This window comes from Porites lutea, chromosome 4 (genome assembly GCF_958299795.1).
Source record: "Porites lutea chromosome 4, jaPorLute2.1, whole genome shotgun sequence".
Taxonomy (NCBI): Eukaryota; Metazoa; Cnidaria; class Anthozoa; order Scleractinia; family Poritidae; genus Porites; species Porites lutea.
The window spans coordinates 36,202,927-36,218,968 of record NC_133204.1 but is presented as its reverse complement, the minus strand read 5'-3'; the positions used below and the strand labels follow the sequence as shown (position 1 = coordinate 36,218,968).

Sequence of the window (16,042 nt, the reverse complement as noted above, 5' to 3'; positions counted from 1 at the left end):
TTTATTAATAATTATAAGTGAAGTTCTAAGACAGATGTTCCATGTTATATACTGCTAATGTTTTTCTATTTCAGGGTAGTGAATGTCCACATTTTATTTCAAAAAATCAGTTTTAAAAAGCACTTACTTTTGTATTTAAAATGAATTGATTTGGTGTCATGAAAGAAGGTCTCGGCTGAAACCAGGCAGCTCGTCTGAAACACGGGCGTAAAGGGGTATGTGCTGCTAAAAGAGGGTATGTTTTCACTTTTTAATTGTCTTGAGCCTGAAACAGGTTATACAATTTCACTATTAGCGCCTTGAAGAAGTTGTTTTTTTTGGATTAGGAGCCTTAAAAGAGTGTGAAGGTTGGCGATGATGGTAAATTTAAAAAAACAACAACAGAATTCTGTATGCGAAACGAAATGGATCAGGGTCATGAAATATTGTGATCTCTTGAATAAAACATAATGCATGATTTCTGTCTGGGCCTCGGCAACATACGTCTCTTGTGTCCCCGCTCGCCCCGGGGCCTGAATCAGCCTGGAACGCGCTCAGTCTTGTTTAAAAACTACACTTTTTGTGCTATTCCCTTACCGACGCAATGTGTGCCCTGATTTTTCCTTTAACGTAGGTTTCTCGGGTTTTCTACTCTATTAAACGGACAAATAACAACGGGAAAAAAGAAAAACACGCAATGTAATACAGGATGTCGCTCCCCGTGTTGCGGCCCAAAACTAGTATTTCAGTAAGAATGCCTTGGGAGTGAAAATTAAGCCAAAAACACGTACGGACATGTGTTATATTTAGTGCAACAGTAATCAAATGTTTGTCTCTGCCGCACGACAGGCGTGGCTTATCCGGCTTCAAAAAATTAATTATTCACGGCAAATGGCAGGTTTCTTAATATACCGGAAACTGAACTCGCCTACAGTGCTTTACAGCTACTTCGAGAAGGTTGTCGGAAAAAATGTGCACGCGACAATCCCAAAAAGTATTATGGGAATATTAATGAGTAATATATACTGTTCCTGGCTGTAGCTGTCGAACCTACTTTTGTTGCTTTCCCTTTTACTCGCAAACATACGTCCAAGCCTCTCGCGCCATTCTTTCAAATTTCTTTGAAAAACGGTGAACTCAAAGCCACCCACAACACCTTTCGGGATTATCGCGGGCACGTTTTCCGACAACCTTTCTTGAAGCTTTATACATTAAGTAAATGGGCTCATGGCTGTGTAAACGCCAAAAGGAACAAATCCACTCGCGCAAATGATGAAACTTCACTTTGTGAATTATGTATCAACTGTTTCTGATCATTCTTGCGTGTCTGGCACTGGAGCGTAATCAGTGGTGCTTTCTTTCTGTTTGCGAATTTTAGCAGCGACAACAGCGCACCCACTGAGGATGAAAGCCATTAAACAAGTTGCTACTGCCGCTGACACGAGGTTATACTTAGCGGAATGTCTCTGGGCATGTGCAACCTGAAAGAAATGAAATATTATACAAACTTAAAACACAGATAGACGAAAAGCAAGAGCAGACTCTACAATTGACGGAGGTTTGGTAATATAACAGGAAGGCACTTCACTGAAGGTAACCACGTGCTTGTAAAGTGGGCATGGCTTATTTACCTTCAAAGGAAAAAGACCCGTGAACAAGGTTGCCACAAGGTCTCCCAAAAATCCTTTTCTCAGTATTATTGAGTTACTTTTAAAATTAAGGACTTCTTGTCTTCTCGCCTGCAAATACAGCCGTCCCTCCTCGCTCCTCGCTCCTCGCCGCTAGAGACGTTTCGCGGCCGCGCTGGAGAGATTCCCCTCGAAATGTCACTGAGGAGCGAGGAGAGACGACTGCCTTTTGGCAGGCTACATGTCTTCCCCATACGGAGAAACGGAAAACTATTGTAGGGACTAGTAACTAGAGCCTATGTTAAGAAAGTGACTTTGCAATAACTAATACTTGCTTTTTTATGTAATGAAGTCTGCTTCTGTAACTCTTCCAGTTGAACACCATCCGTTTTTCCGTCAGTTTTTATTGTGAGTCTTACTCCACTATTCGAGGCCGCTTTAAGTTTGTGTTCTTTAGAGAACATTTTCAGTCGCATGTCCTCTTTGGACTTCGCCCCTGTGGAAGTAGAATGGGATTCAGACTCCTCTTTACTTTCCGTATACGTCTTCCCAGCATGCAGAGCAGCATCCTGGTCATTTTGTGACTCATCATTTGATGCTATAAAATGAATTACGCAAAAATGAAAACGCAGTGTTTAGTTGACAGGTTTAACTCTTGTAGACTCTTACAAGGTTACTAACCAACACATTGGGTAACAGAAAAATATTCCCCTCAAGATTAGGAAGAACATGTACTCATATTATTTCTTAATTTCTTTAATTCATTTTCTTATTGAACTTTTATATACAGTGGAGATATGAAACTTGTCTATGTAAAAAAAAAAATTGGCAGAAACAGACAAAAAAACCAAAACAGGTCAACAAACGGTTCTTACCTGCTTCCACGTGAGCAACTTTGTTAAATCGTTTCACAAAAGCAACCATTGGCTGCCATTTGTTGTTCAGTGCTGGCACAGTCGCACAATGATTTTTTGTGAAACACGTGACTGCATAGCAGTTAGTCCCCGCCAAAAACGCAGCCTGACAACGATCCAGCTCACAGCATAGTAGCGTGCAAACTTCCAGATCAGAAACCTTTCCTAATTTGGTAAAATTCCCGGATTTAGTACCATGGAGAAAAGTGGCGTTGCGTCTGACCTTGCCAGGCTCGCACGAAAGCTCACTGGCTTGACTCAGGAAGCTCGCAGACCATCTTTGTTCACCTGAAATAACACCATAAAAACAACAAAGTGAAACAAGGGCTTGATGTCGTCAAGGCCTACTGTTAAGTATTTGGCTCAAATTTGTCGTCGAACATTTTATAAGCGCAATATATAGATTTATCCAAGGCTAAAGGCGAAGCTCCCGGTGATAAATTTATAATTTACTTTAAACCATAAACTTGTAACCATTACAAAGAAATCCACTTGGATTTGAGCCAGCGATTAGTTGAAAACAAGTGACTTTTCAGTGGATAACTACAAAAAAACACGTAACCTAGATGGGTCGACACCTGAGCCCGCGATACAGCCACGTGATACTAGTCAGCGGATACCCTGTTTTGACAGCTGTCAATTTATCACGACATTGATGTGCATCATCAGGTTGCAGGCTCCTACACTAGCTAGAAAGGGTGAGATTTCACATTGGTTGCCCTGTGGTGCGGACGGACGAGTGGACGGACGGACGTACGGTCACGTGACTACCAAAATTTCTCGGATGGCTAGATAACTAAATTTTCCTAACTATAGGGCTCCGCCGGGCGGAGCTCCGCTAAAAATCATTGCTTTGGTGTCTATGGTGGAAAATACAAAAGCTTAGGTTAAGAACGGAACTCTGTTGTTGTCTGAAAAGCCAGCCGTCGCTCTCCTTGTGATCGTAAATATGCATGTGCGAATAGAAGTCGCAAGCCATCCGTTAGCTAGACGCAGCTTCAAAGCCGCAGGCATTATTCTGGCGCGCTTTAGCTTGTCAGTACGCTTGGCTGTACTGACTTTTTCCTTAAACTGAGGAAATTAGTTTCAAACCCCATTATTTGAGTAAATGGCCTTTCATATCTGCGAAGTAAAAACATAATTTAAATTTGGGGTTCCTCCAGTAAAACTCTCATGGCCGTTCACATTCGACTGTTTGGTAAGGCAGTTCATTAAAAGCCATAATTGTTGTCGCTGAATCTCAGTCTAAACGAAAACTGAATCCTTCAGTTTCTTTGTTGGAAACGTCGTTTCCTCTTCGTAAAAAAGCATGACAACCTGCTTTTTCTATTTAAAGTCTGTAATATGTACCAGCTCTGTTAACAGGCCATGACAACAAAGGGAGCGTTTTTAATGTGACAAGGGTGAGGAAAGCCTAAAAACAAAATATCAGTAGCACTCGAACAAGTAGCTGCCTGCCGAAAGAGCAGTGAGTTATATTAAAAAAGCCATCTGGTCTATGTAGAATTTTGACGGCAAGATATCGTTTAGAAGATACTGCTGAAATATACCTGAAAATTAAATAACAAGTTATTAATTTGAATTTGTAGGTGGGTTTTGAACCAGACAAACGGTTTTCAAGTAGCTATAGATATCTTCAAAACGTATTCTATAAATTACCTGTTGGTATGGAACACCAGCCACACGAAATAAAGTGCGTTAGCCATAAAAGACCAAGGGCTATCCCCATTTTACTGAACAACGAGTCTCGTCATGTTTTACTCTGCGAACAAGACTGAACAAACAACTTGTGGTAAGCCTGGTACCTATTTTAACACGTGCATTTTATGATAAGTTGCCATTAATGTAATGCTTCATTATTAATGTGGCAGAAACTATTGATGGCGCTATGTCAGCGTTAGAGGTTAAAAACGAGCGAAACAACGAGATAGGAAAGGCCGACTCATGACCTTGAAATGCTATATATATATCTAACCAATCGGAACTAAGTTACTGCTTTGATTAATAAAATAATCATGGACAAGACAGGGTTCATTGAGCGTTTAGTTATACCTCTACTAATTTTATGTCCACTTTCAAGCGCTGGACTCGTTTCTGCTTTTTATTGCGATTTTTTTAGCTCTTTTATAATAACTGATTACTAGTTGTTTTACACTACCGACAGAACATGAAATATGACCGGTCTCATATACCACAGTGGCCTTTGACGATCTTTCAGAAAAAGTCAAAAAATTAAAAATCAAGATTAAAACTAAAAATCATCTTCTTTTAATTTGTGAAAAATGACAATACGCTTGAAGTTCCCTGTAAATGCAGTCGTACAGTTATTTAAGGCAATGTAACCACTTCGTTCGCAGCCAGTTGGAATTTATCAGGATAGTGTTCCGAATCCCGCCGCAGATTTTCAGCAAACACAGCCACGAGAATTCTCCAGGAAGATGGTTCCTTTGGGAATTAGCTTTGAAACCAATTAAAGACTTAGCGTTGTTTTGTCTAAAAGTAATTGCCATAATTCTGCAAAAGGCAATAGGGCCATTTATACGAGGAAAAATAAGACGAGTCTTAGGTTAGTCGCGTCTTATTTTAGACCAAATGTGCCTTTATAAGGAAAGTTCGTGTCTTATTTAAGAGGCATCTTACTTTTCCTCGTATAAATGGCCCTGGAGCATCAATATACAAACAGCTTACTGCATCGAGAAAATGTTACTAATTTAGTAAAGTTAATCATAGGGATATAAAATATATAATCGCTTAGGATTACTTCGCCACTTCCTTTCTCATTTAAGAGTTGTGCTTATTGAACAGTTTGTAGCCGGAAGTATCTAGAATGGCCCAGATTGGGTGAAACCTTTAAGATAAGTTCAGTGTAACTGATACCTTACGTACAAGTACAAAATTACCTGTCTGAATAACAGTCAAGCATAGACAAACAAACTAATGGTCACTAAACACCTTAAGCGGATCCATTTCCACAAAATATCTCCTTCGCCTTGTTAGTTTCGTCAGTGGAGGAAACGCCCTTTTGAGCAAAGTGATGCTCATGTTATTTTCTTTTTTTCCCGGTTCACACCCCTTTCTCTGGTGTTGACAGAGTTTCAGTGACAATGAAGGATTTGGTGGCGTAAGCTCTAACACGAAATTGTGCCCTCAATCGATAACATTTGGCGGGAGATTTTGCCACATGCTAATATGCAGGTACCACATTGTCATCACAACACGGTGACCTTCAGCTTTCCATAAAGTGCCGGCTGTGAATCACTGGTAACTATTTTCAAGTCAGTAATTCATTTGCATGTGGTACGTCAATCGTCTTGCGCAGAATGTAGCGCGCTCATCGACGTGAATTGTACTGTGTCGCCCCATGTAAGGTCATCGGAGACAGTCTTGGACTATAGATTCCTTGTCAGTGGAACGTGGATTCCAGGTTGAGCTGAATTTCCGATTCCAAAGGATTCCGGAATCCGGATCATCACCTTATGTGACGCGAATTGCAAGGCTAAAAGATAAACTATACATAAGGAAGGAGACTAGAGGCATTGATCGGAACAGCTTAACCATTAAAGGTTATTGTAAAGAACTGGTGGACGCTTTTAGAACCTTTTTACCTATATATAGACAGACGAAAATTATCTAACTTATTTAACTTCAAGGATGGGTAAGAAACGAATCCAAAAAAAGCCAGTGGCGCAACTCATACAACATCAAGATTAATAAGGAAAGGATTGATAACATTTGCCGGGTAAGAAGAGACACGTCGTGGTTATAAAATGAGATCCAATCATCATCTCCGCTGAGAAGGATCGGCCAGACGTTTGTCAACAAGGTCATCGTGATCTCAGTCAAAGGCCACTCTCGATAAGGTCTTTGTCACTGAACAAACGCAATAAACGTGAATATTGAGATCTTTTTCAGTAAAAAGTTTATCTTGTTCAATTCCCTTTCACTACATTTACCCATTCGTATACTAAAGCTTACTAAGGTAATACAATAGTTCAGCATTCACATTACGTATTATTATATTCTGTACATCATCTCTGAGCTCTCGATTTAACACATACTTCCGTGTTCTACCAATAAATACACGGTCAGGAGTCTGTTAACTTATAAATTGACTTAACCGATATTTAGCATACTGTATTGATGGGAAAGAAATAAATATCTTAATCGTGGTAGAAAAGAAACGGGTTATCCTTCTCAGACCCTGTCAGGTTTTTTCTCTGTTTTATAGCTATCGTTTTTCTAGGCTGTGCTGTTTTGACTCCTTTGTTGTCCTTATTATCCGTCAATCGTGGTTTTTGCCCCGCGTATGTCCTAAAAGAACAATTCTGTATATTGTACAATTCAGTTACATAAATGGCTTCATTACATATATAAGTTAAAATCTTTTGTGTTTTCTTCGAAACACAAGCGTTCCGAGAAGTCCTTATTTGCCGCTTTTTAACATTTAAAAACCGCCTTCAGCTCCGCTTTGTACTTTTTTTACCCTTACCAAAACAAGTATTCTCCTTTCATAACGAAAAGAGGAAATTATACGGCACAGTGGTTGCATTTAAGAATGCATTAACAAGGCTGGTTGACTACTGTACGTTAAGCAGTCTGCAGCTACAGTTATCATGTATACAAAGAGTTGATATGACGTTTCGCCTTTCCCTTATTTGGGTAGTGAGGTCACATGACATCATGGCCCATCAGGCTGCGGGTCATCCACAAGATCATACGCTGCACGTGCTCTGTGCGCGAGGATCCTTTTGGTGGCGAATGCAATTGAGGCGGTTCCTACAATGGCGCCGGCCACGCCACAGCCAATAGCCACCGCTAAACCTGAACTCGAAGCTTTACCAGTTGGGATCTAGAAAAAGTGAAATTTATATCTTTGTCATTTTTTATTCCAGGAAGAGCGTTCGGTCTCTAACTGCCTAGCCTGTTCACAGATCAGACCCTATTTTCTCTTTAAAGATGGTGGAGCGCGCCTATAAAAATAAAAACCGTAGAGAATTTATTCACTGCAAGCGCAAGTTGCTGGGGGTGGGAAAGGAGAAATATGCGCTTAATGCTCACTTGCGCGCTGTCGAATTGTTGCAAAAAAGAAAAAGTCTGTAGACAAGCTACCGACTGCTTAATGTAAGCTGCGACAATTCACGTCCAGTAAAGGGTTCCTTTTACTTTGCATGTCATGTTTGTACTAGAAAAAGAAAACCACTTATAAAGGAGACAGTCGTGATGTCTTGTCTTAGACAAGGCTATGACTGACGGATGCTTTCGTTCCAGAAAAGGATATTAATTACCTGTGCTGTGTCTAATAATTAAGGTAACGACTTACCTTGCTTCTAACTTGCTTTCCTGTTCCAAGATCGTCCTCACTCTCCTGACCTATAAATAGAAAGCAGAAATCATTATATGTCAGAGTAAATATTAGTCTCCTTCGCAGCGGCTCTAAATTTTCAAGGAAAAACAGCGATTGCGTGCAAAAACCTTGGCCCATCGCGTTAAAAATTACATCAATCTTTTCCTTCCAAAGTCGCGTATGTGTTACTATATATATGGTAGAAAGTACAGAGTCGTTCTATTTTTTGCAAAACTTTTTTCAGCCTACAACAACCTGATTTATTGCAAGAGATGCGTTTGATTTGTGAGTGGCAAAACGCAGAACATAAAAGGTACAAACGCGTGTAATCAGACTACCTCCTATGCATTTCATTCATTCTTAGCTGAAGTCTAAACGAATGTTGGCTAAATATGTGCCAGACATGCGCAATGGAAACCTCGAGATTAGGATTGCGGTCGATGAGAGGATGGAGCCTGCAGAAATTACCTTGTGCAGATTGATCCTGACTTACCTGGCTCATAATAACAGTAGTAAATCTTGAGATTAAAGGGATCTTCGCTGGGTCCATACGGATGGGCTCCACCCGCCGCATCAGTGTTGCCCTGATCATCATCATCAAACTTGATAAACTCGCTTGTAACCTTGGTTCCAGCCACTTTCTGACATTGAGCGGAATCATAGGTAAGAAGATAGAATGGCTTAAGAGCGGGCAGCTGAATGGGATTGTTAACATTGCCTTTTGTACTGCAACAGTAGTTTATTGTTGTGTGAGATTTCTCGTAATTTCCATCAGGTAGGTCTCCGAAGTGTTTATCCTTGTAGTCTATCTCGGATTGTTCGTCGTCCCAGCGGATAAATCCTTCTTTGAGTCCACTCGGACATATCCCTGAGAAAAAGCAAATATTCGCCCCATTTACGCTAATACATACTTACATACACTTTATTTAATCTCGAATTTAAAGTAGCTAAAGATAAGCTAGTATCTTCTAGTTACAAGTATTATTTTAAAACTACAAAAACGAGAAATTAGAGCCATACTGTAGAATGTTGCGCTTGAAATCAGGAAATTCAGAAGTTCTAAACAAATCTGGAAGAGAGTTCCATAGTTTTGAAGCCATATACAAAAAGGAGTGTAGACCATAAGTAGTACTTCTTGCAGACGGTAGAGACAAAATATAATTACCGCGTAGGCTATAGGATGTAGACCGGAGACTAAACATATCTCTTAGATAGCCTGGATAGCGGGTAAAGAACAAGCTCTTGTCAAGAGCTAAATAGTCCTATTATGGCTCTTGCTCTTGTATAATATAATTAGGACAGTCTGAAGGCTTCTTTTATACAGTGATTTGTAGTTTACTTTACTAAGTAGAGAGTTAATCCATGACAGTCTTGGATTCTGGACTGGACACTGTGGATTCCGGATTCCAGCTACTGCATTTCGGATTACGGAATCCTTTTCAGTGAGTTCCAGTCGTTAGTCGGATTCCATGATTTCTCTGGGGAGTAGTGTCACTGATAATTAAGAATAGGATTGAATCTTTTCTAAAAAAAACCCATCATTTTAGACCTACTTTCAACATGTACCTATTTCTCAAATGCAGAATATTTTCATACAACGTGATATATTTTAAGTGTTAATATCAAGTTTTCAGCCAATTTTTATAAATTATTGCCTAAAAAGATTAAAATTATTTTATAAAAGTGACCGTGACCAGAGATTAGAAGTTAAAAGAGGTCGACTGTTTTTAACAAATCTCTTGAGACCTTGGTAGGTGACCGCTTTGTAGAGGTCAGTTTGGCAGCAATTGAGAAAAAGGATCTTTATAAGTGGACTTCCACTAGTGACGTGTATTAAATAGAGGGTGAATGCAGCTTCATTGAATACAGCCTCGACTAGCGTTCAAAAGGTAACACGACCCTCAAAAATCTGTAATTCATCTTGTACCTTTTAAATATTACTCACCCTCCCCTACCACACACCTTTTTTGTAAACACAGTATTTCCCCTCCGGCCAAATTTCGCTGCCAGTGTTCTCATTATTTCCTTCTTTTAGGCAAAACTTCTGCTGAATGCCATGCGCAGAAAAGTTGCCAGGCATATGGAATATGTTGGACCGCTGGTTCTCATTATTGTCGTCCTCGGTATCGTGGTACGTCCAGCCTGTTTTCCAATCTGTTGCACCGTCAGTCGGACAGCCTGTGTCAGGCATTGGTAAGCCATAAGTACCACCAGGCCACTGGACTAAAAACAAAGTAAAAACATCCAATAATAAGTGTGTACCATGCCTTTCTTATTGATATCCCAGGAGGCCGATGTCCAACAAGATCAAAGCTCTGAACGAGATAAATTTATTCATAGACAGGATGAAATCAGGATAACTTACGCTGAAGAATTTAATGTGCCTATATAGCAAAATTTTTCAGTGATGCCGATTTCGAATGGATATTTATTTAATTAACACTTCAAGACTGGGTCTCTACTTGAACTCAAAAGCACCAAAAGGTCAAAAAGAGTTTTGACACGAAAGTAAAGTTCATTCCTTTTGTTTGAACTGATACTGTTAAGTGTTACATATCGATCTTCGCGCGCAATGAAAAGCTATAACCACTTTTGCTTGTGGAATTTTTACAGCAGCTAATACAACCCGCAAGGCAGTACTGCTCAATCTCGAACTGTGTGAGAATCATATTGCACTGACAGCTTAAGAAAGGAGTCACAAGCAAGAACTGACCCACAAACAGTCTTCCCTCCAAATAAAGCAAGTTGCGAATATTGCTATTCTCTAGCGTCGGATCGATGCTTGTCCTTACATGGTCGGCCCTGCCCTTACTTATGAACACCCGGTACCAAGAACCATTACTGCAAGCCTGAGAGGGTGAAGAGAGGCAATATAACAGAGTTCATTTTTTGGTAAAATAACATAGAGGTAGAGTCGGTCCTAGCGCGAAATGACTACCTCTGAAATAAAGATTACACGGGATCGGACCACTAGATCACAGCATCACATAAGAAAATATTTCTTTGTGTTATAACAGTTGAAGAACCGATGATTTAGGGGGGATTTCATGGCAAACAAATATACTTTATGGCTAACACTGACCAAATATGAAGTTTCCTGTATTATACTCGGCCTGTCTACACAAGAATGACTTACCTTCTGCCTTTGCTGTCGTTAGACACAAAGCTAACAATGCAAGACACCAAAACCTCATCTCTTTCATTGCTCTCATCGAAGGTTAATCACTTGTCTAGAAACGCGGAAGAAGATTTATGAAAAATGTCTTTTGTTAGACCTGATCGCCCTTGAACAAATGTTTTCGTTCCATTCATACAACAAGCTATTCGCTTCGTCTGTCATAGCTAACAAGGGCCGTTAGCTTAGCGTGATTTATTAAACTATTTTAGTTTTTACATGAGCACGTGAAAACACAATTATATTGTTTAGCTAAGCCCCAGATCAGCCAAAAATATAGGCTCGAAGTTAATGAACTGGTTGACGTCGGGCGAGCAGAGATCGGTTTCCCAATGACCATTATGTTAGGAAGTCAATATAGACCTTGTAAATGAGTCGGTACGGTAGTTTAACCTTAAGTGATTACCACCTGTTCATCCCGGCTTAGCAGAACTTTAAGGAGGGTTCACTCTTATAAACTATGTCAGCGATCAAGAAAGAAAAGTTATCGAAGTCTAATCAAAGATATAAAGCTAAATAACATGTAAAACAAATTTTCTCCTCTATACCTACATTAGAAGACTGCTTGAGGATGTGCTTAGGGGCCAGCTTTTCTATTCGCCCGTTTTCTTTTAATAGTAAATATTCAGTTTTGTGGGCGTCTCTTTAAAAGGCTACTGATTCGAAAAAGCATGTCAACTGTACCAGAAAAGTAATTCCTTCTATCAACACTTTATATGAGACAAAATCAGTTTTTGAGTCAACCTAGATCATAATAAGTTTGATTTTCAAAACTTACCCGGGAAATTAACTTCCACCATATTGAATGCGGACGGCAGAAACATGACGTCATAGGATGCATTTATTTTGTTTGTGTCGGATTCACGGGCTGATTGTTCACGCTCCTTGCACCAGCCAATCACAGGACAGAAAAGGGTGGTAAAGTTCCAGGTAAATCATATCACTTCATGTTTCACGAATGAGATAATGGCGGGAAAATTTTCCCGCCGTTTTTAGTCGCGACAAGTCTAAAACCTGGATGGGTGAAAAATGAGCGATCTAACGTTTACAGCTGAAGAGAAATCGTCTTTTTATAATATTGACAAACATGAATTTCAGTGGTGTACTGGTTCATATATGACAATTCACTGGAATGCCATGGTAAAAAAACCGAAGTCGTGTTTATGTGAGGAGCAATTCATTCATCCTATCGAAAACGAGTTCAAGTGAAGAGTTTAATCCAATTCTAGTGAACACTGTGGAGGCACTATTTCAGTATAAGACTCAACAAAATCCAAATGCTATTTCTGAAATAACGTTTGAGAATCCGCCGATCTTTGTTGACCGCTGGTACCTGCTCAGGCGTCGTATGACACAAAGCGTGATGGTACTACATGACGTATAATCCATCACGTACTGCGGATTCTGCGGGAGGGTGGCCAGGGGCTTGTTTCTCAAAGTTATCAAAGTTTTTGATACCTTTTAAATAGCCAGAATACTAGGTTTGCGGCATTCTGGGTAATCCAAAATTTAGGGATTTTGATAGTTACCAATAGAAAACTCACCATCGACTGACTTGATACAAATTACCTCGACTCTGAAGATGACAGTACTGCACAGGTTGTCGAAACGTCAGTCATGCACTGTCAACAACGGTCCTATTCAGGTCTAAGCTTACTGGGATGATCATATTCCACCTACTTTTACAATTTACAATTTTACTTACAGTTGCTATTATTAGTCACCAGGCCCCAGCTGTTCAAAAGTTGGATAGCACTATCCACTGGATAACGCAATGGGCCATTTCCGAGTTCTCCCGGGCCTCTGTATCAAAACGAGGTTCAGTGCTCAGCCTTTGGTATGAAAATGATTTTTGATTCTCATGCAAATAAAACTCTTTTCACAAAAAAAGGTTGTGCACTTGGCCTTATTTTGAAAGAGAGGGTTTCTGTTGCTAGTAAGTGGCCTATTGGTTTGTCCGCTGGATAGCGAATTTATCCGGTGGATAGCGCTTTCCAACTTTCAAACAACCGGGGTCGACCAGGAGTCCCTGACCGGGGAAACTGACCAGTGCCTGATCCAGACCTTGAAATAAGTGGGGGCCTGGTCATTCAGATCCTGATGAGGTAGATCATTCTTGGATAAGGGGGAGGGGCCCGGTCTCCAAAAATATTTTTCGGCCCTTTGGGCCTCAGTTTGGTCTAAAAATAAGGGGGGGGGGCGGCGGCAGCCCCCCCGGGTCCCTCCCCTGGATCCGCCACTGCTGACTACTTGTTGAAACTTGAAACCCAGGTCTCCCACGTCACACTAACACGAGTGAGTCTATGGGCGAGATTAATCTTAATCTAAATCCACCTTTCAAAACAACTAAAACAAAGAAAAACATAAACAACAACAGCTTGACAAGCTGGTTTAGGGCAATCGTTTAATGTAAGATTTTGTCGTTCTTATGGTCGACTGCCGATTATGCTAGTCAATGTTATGTACAGCACGAAAGAATTATGGTATTCTCTGTTAGAGAGTGTTCTGTGTTTGACGCCTACGTTTAACGTGAAGTCTCACTTTGCGAGCATTCTCCGCATAAGCTTTCTCTCTTGTTCAAAATTCTCCTCAATATCCTTAGGATCTGGGCTAAACTTCTATTTTTATAGACCACAAGGACATAACTGATTGGCAAAAGGGAAACATAACACGGCTTAAAGAGTCTTATCCATTTATGCGGGAACGCTAAACTCATCAAACACCTTGTTGAGTTCATCCTGTGCCCAGAGTTTTTTGTGAGTCAGCTCCTCCAATTCTTTCTCCAAGGAGTTACGCTTGCAGCTCAGCGCTGCGATCTTTTGATGCGCAAGTTCTGCTCTAGCCTCAGATTCCCTGTAACTGTTTTTCAGGTCTTCAATTCTTTCCTTCAACTCCAATTCTTCTTCTTCACTCAGTCTTCCATTTTGCGAGCTTGATTGCAGATCTTCAATGTGTTTGTTGATTTGTAGCAGCTTCAGGTTAATTTGTCCTTCTATTTCTCCCAGTCTTTCGCAGCGTTTTTCAGCGATCTTTTTCTGCAACTCAACAACTTTTATTCTCCTCTTGGCCTCCTCCAGTTTTGTTTCATTAAAAGTCACTATTTGTTTCACATTCTCCAGTCTTTCGTTTAGTGTGCTTTGTGTTGCTATCATTTGATCTTCTTCTTTTGACAGATTAGTCATTGCTTGTTCATTCCTTTTTAGAGTCTCACCAGTAATCAACAATTGTCCTTCCACATTTTCAAGTCGAGAAGCTATCCTCTTCATCTCTACCTCGGTCATAGTAGCTTGCTTTCTCAAATTCGCGGCTGTAGCTTCCGCACTGTCGATTCGATCATTCACTTCACTTAAGCTGTTCTTAAAAGACTCACTTCTTGCCTCTGCCAGATCTAAACGCGCTTTTAAATCCGCCAGTTTTTCCCGCAATCTTTCTGCAGCCATCTTTAGTATATTTTTAAATTAGAACCTTACGCCGCGCCTGAAAACAAGCTACGCCATCATGACGTCACAATCGGCTCACTTATAACTTTTAATTGGTTGATTTTCACTTCAGATCAAAAAAATGTCTGAGGTCCCGAATGACTTAGAATAACATAATTAGAGTCATAAACATTTCTACGTAAATAACGAAGCCTTGGCGTCATAATCGTGTCCCTTGATTAAATGGAGGGAGAAATTATTAACAGTGTTCCCGCAAAGTGTGCTGGTTTCAAAGAGAAAGATTTTTTATTTTTTTAAAAAATTCTGTTAAATTCTTTACTAGCCTCTTTAAAAGTCGACAACAGAGCTGCGCCACGCTGGTGGATACGGGAAGAAAGGAATGTAATTTTAAATTTGCTTTATGTTTTAACTAATAAGGTTTGAATGCTTTTATTGCATGATCTCTATCGGCCTGATAACTATCGCAAAGAACTTCTTATAGACTTTCAGCTCAATTAGAGTGACGCAACGGAATTCCTGGCGCAACAGGAAGATCGAAACATTGGTGGTTCGGTAATTACCTAGGGGCGCATAGCGGTCGTTATGAAGCAGATCGAGGTATTATGCTTCCATTTTAGATTGATTTTAAGTCAGTTTACAACGGGACTCCAGGTGCCTCCTCGGGTTTTGTCTCTGGGTTAGAAACCTGCAAAAAGCTGTGGGGGCAACAAATAAATTTATAATTTCAAGGCTCTTGTCTACTGGATTAACTCGTGATCAGTCACAGTACAAAGAAAGTTTCTTTGGCGAAATCCAAACCCGGATTTTGTTTTTAGTATTCTCTCAGTATTGTACAAAAATCGATCTTTGAATCTCAGTAAACAATCAACACTCTAAGCTGATTCATTAATCCAACCCTAAATCCAGGGTGAACGATTTATGTTTCTTGCGCTTCTGTGGCGACTGCTCCGAGCTTAACGCATACCTGTCAAGCGGTTTTTGGTGTTAAACATTAAAAACCCGAGATGAGAATGTAATCCTGTGACTACAAGCGAATTCTACTCAACAAACCCGAAGAAGGGGTGGGGCTGGGGTTTTGGGGGGAACTCGAGGGAAACTTGGGTAGCCGTGTGCAGCCAGCCTTCAAACCCGGCCCTGAACCTGTTAAAGAAAAAAAACCTGACCCAATCCTGACACACTTTTAAAGGCTTCCGTTCCAAAAAGACACCCTGGAAACCCCTGTTACCGTGGACACACCTGGTGGGCCTATTACCCGATGTATACGTAACTAATAGAAGGGAACTTGTGAATAGGAGGATACTGGTGGGTACGAGAGGCACTTGAATATCAGACTTAGACGATTTTCAGATAAAAGATCGTTTTACACCCTTCCCGTTTTGGTCAAATCGCTAGGCTGATTTAGCAACAGAACGGGAACGTCATTTGACGACGGGAAAGCGCGCGGAAAGGACTAAACTCGACTTCCGGTGCCCAATTTGCCGCTTAGCCATTGGTCAAGCCAGTCGTTTGATTTGCGCGCGCCGTTGTCAACTGAGGTTCCCGTTCTGTTGCTAAATCAGCCT

General features: G+C 40.5%; 3 protein-coding genes across 3 annotated transcripts; all 3 read right to left on the bottom strand.

Annotated features, from left to right (window-relative positions):
• Positions 1–1,159: 1,159 nt before the first annotated feature.
• Positions 1,160–5,699, bottom strand: LOC140934601 (uncharacterized). Its single transcript, XM_073384199.1, has 5 exons — positions 5,474–5,699; positions 4,181–4,295; positions 2,483–2,809; positions 2,027–2,205; positions 1,160–1,460 (listed from the first exon to the last, which is right to left on the bottom strand). Exons 2-5 carry the CDS (start codon positions 4,248–4,250, stop codon positions 1,293–1,295), a joined length of 744 nt encoding a protein of 247 aa, XP_073240300.1. The 5' UTR covers positions 4,251–4,295; positions 5,474–5,699; the 3' UTR covers positions 1,160–1,292.
• A 724-nt stretch (positions 5,700–6,423) lies between these two features.
• On the bottom strand, positions 6,424–11,873 carry LOC140935516 (uncharacterized). The gene is made up of 6 exons (XM_073385070.1): positions 11,819–11,873; positions 11,002–11,095; positions 9,828–10,088; positions 8,359–8,733; positions 7,842–7,891; positions 6,424–7,370 (listed from the first exon to the last, which is right to left on the bottom strand). The coding sequence occupies exons 2-6, from the start codon at positions 11,075–11,077 to the stop codon at positions 7,200–7,202; spliced, it is 933 nt and encodes a 310-aa protein (XP_073241171.1). The 5' UTR covers positions 11,078–11,095; positions 11,819–11,873; the 3' UTR covers positions 6,424–7,199.
• Positions 11,874–13,427: 1,554 nt separating this feature from the next.
• Positions 13,428–14,528, bottom strand: LOC140935514 (uncharacterized). The gene has a single exon (XM_073385069.1). The coding sequence runs from the start codon at positions 14,478–14,480 to the stop codon at positions 13,734–13,736; it is 747 nt and encodes a 248-aa protein (XP_073241170.1). The 5' UTR covers positions 14,481–14,528; the 3' UTR covers positions 13,428–13,733.
• Positions 14,529–16,042: the final 1,514 nt, after the last annotated feature.

What these genes read in the sequence shown, in the direction of transcription:
- LOC140935516 (XM_073385070.1), bottom strand. Translation starts at nt 11,077, where the DNA reads ATGAGAGCAATGAAAGAGATGAGGTTTTGGTGTCTTGCATTGTTAGCT. An exon ending in ATACTGTGTTTACAAAAAAG is followed by an intron (nt 8,734 to 9,827) that starts GTGTGTGGTAGG and finishes GCTTTTTCTCAG; the next exon opens with GGATATGTCCGAGTGGACTC. An exon ending in GAAAGCAAGTTAGAAGCAAG is followed by an intron (nt 7,371 to 7,841) that starts GTAAGTCGTTAC and finishes CACTTTTTCTAG; the next exon opens with ATCCCAACTGGTAAAGCTTC.
- LOC140934601 (XM_073384199.1), bottom strand. Translation starts at nt 4,250, where the DNA reads ATGGGGATAGCCCTTGGTCTTTTATGGCTAACGCACTTTATTTCGTGT. An exon ending in CTGGTGTTCCATACCAACAG is followed by an intron (nt 2,810 to 4,180) that starts GTAATTTATAGA and finishes GTGTTATTTCAG; the next exon opens with GTGAACAAAGATGGTCTGCG. An exon ending in AGTTGCTCACGTGGAAGCAG is followed by an intron (nt 2,206 to 2,482) that starts GTAAGAACCGTT and finishes TTCATTTTATAG; the next exon opens with CATCAAATGATGAGTCACAA.
- LOC140935514 (XM_073385069.1), bottom strand. Translation starts at nt 14,480, where the DNA reads ATGGCTGCAGAAAGATTGCGGGAAAAACTGGCGGATTTAAAAGCGCGT.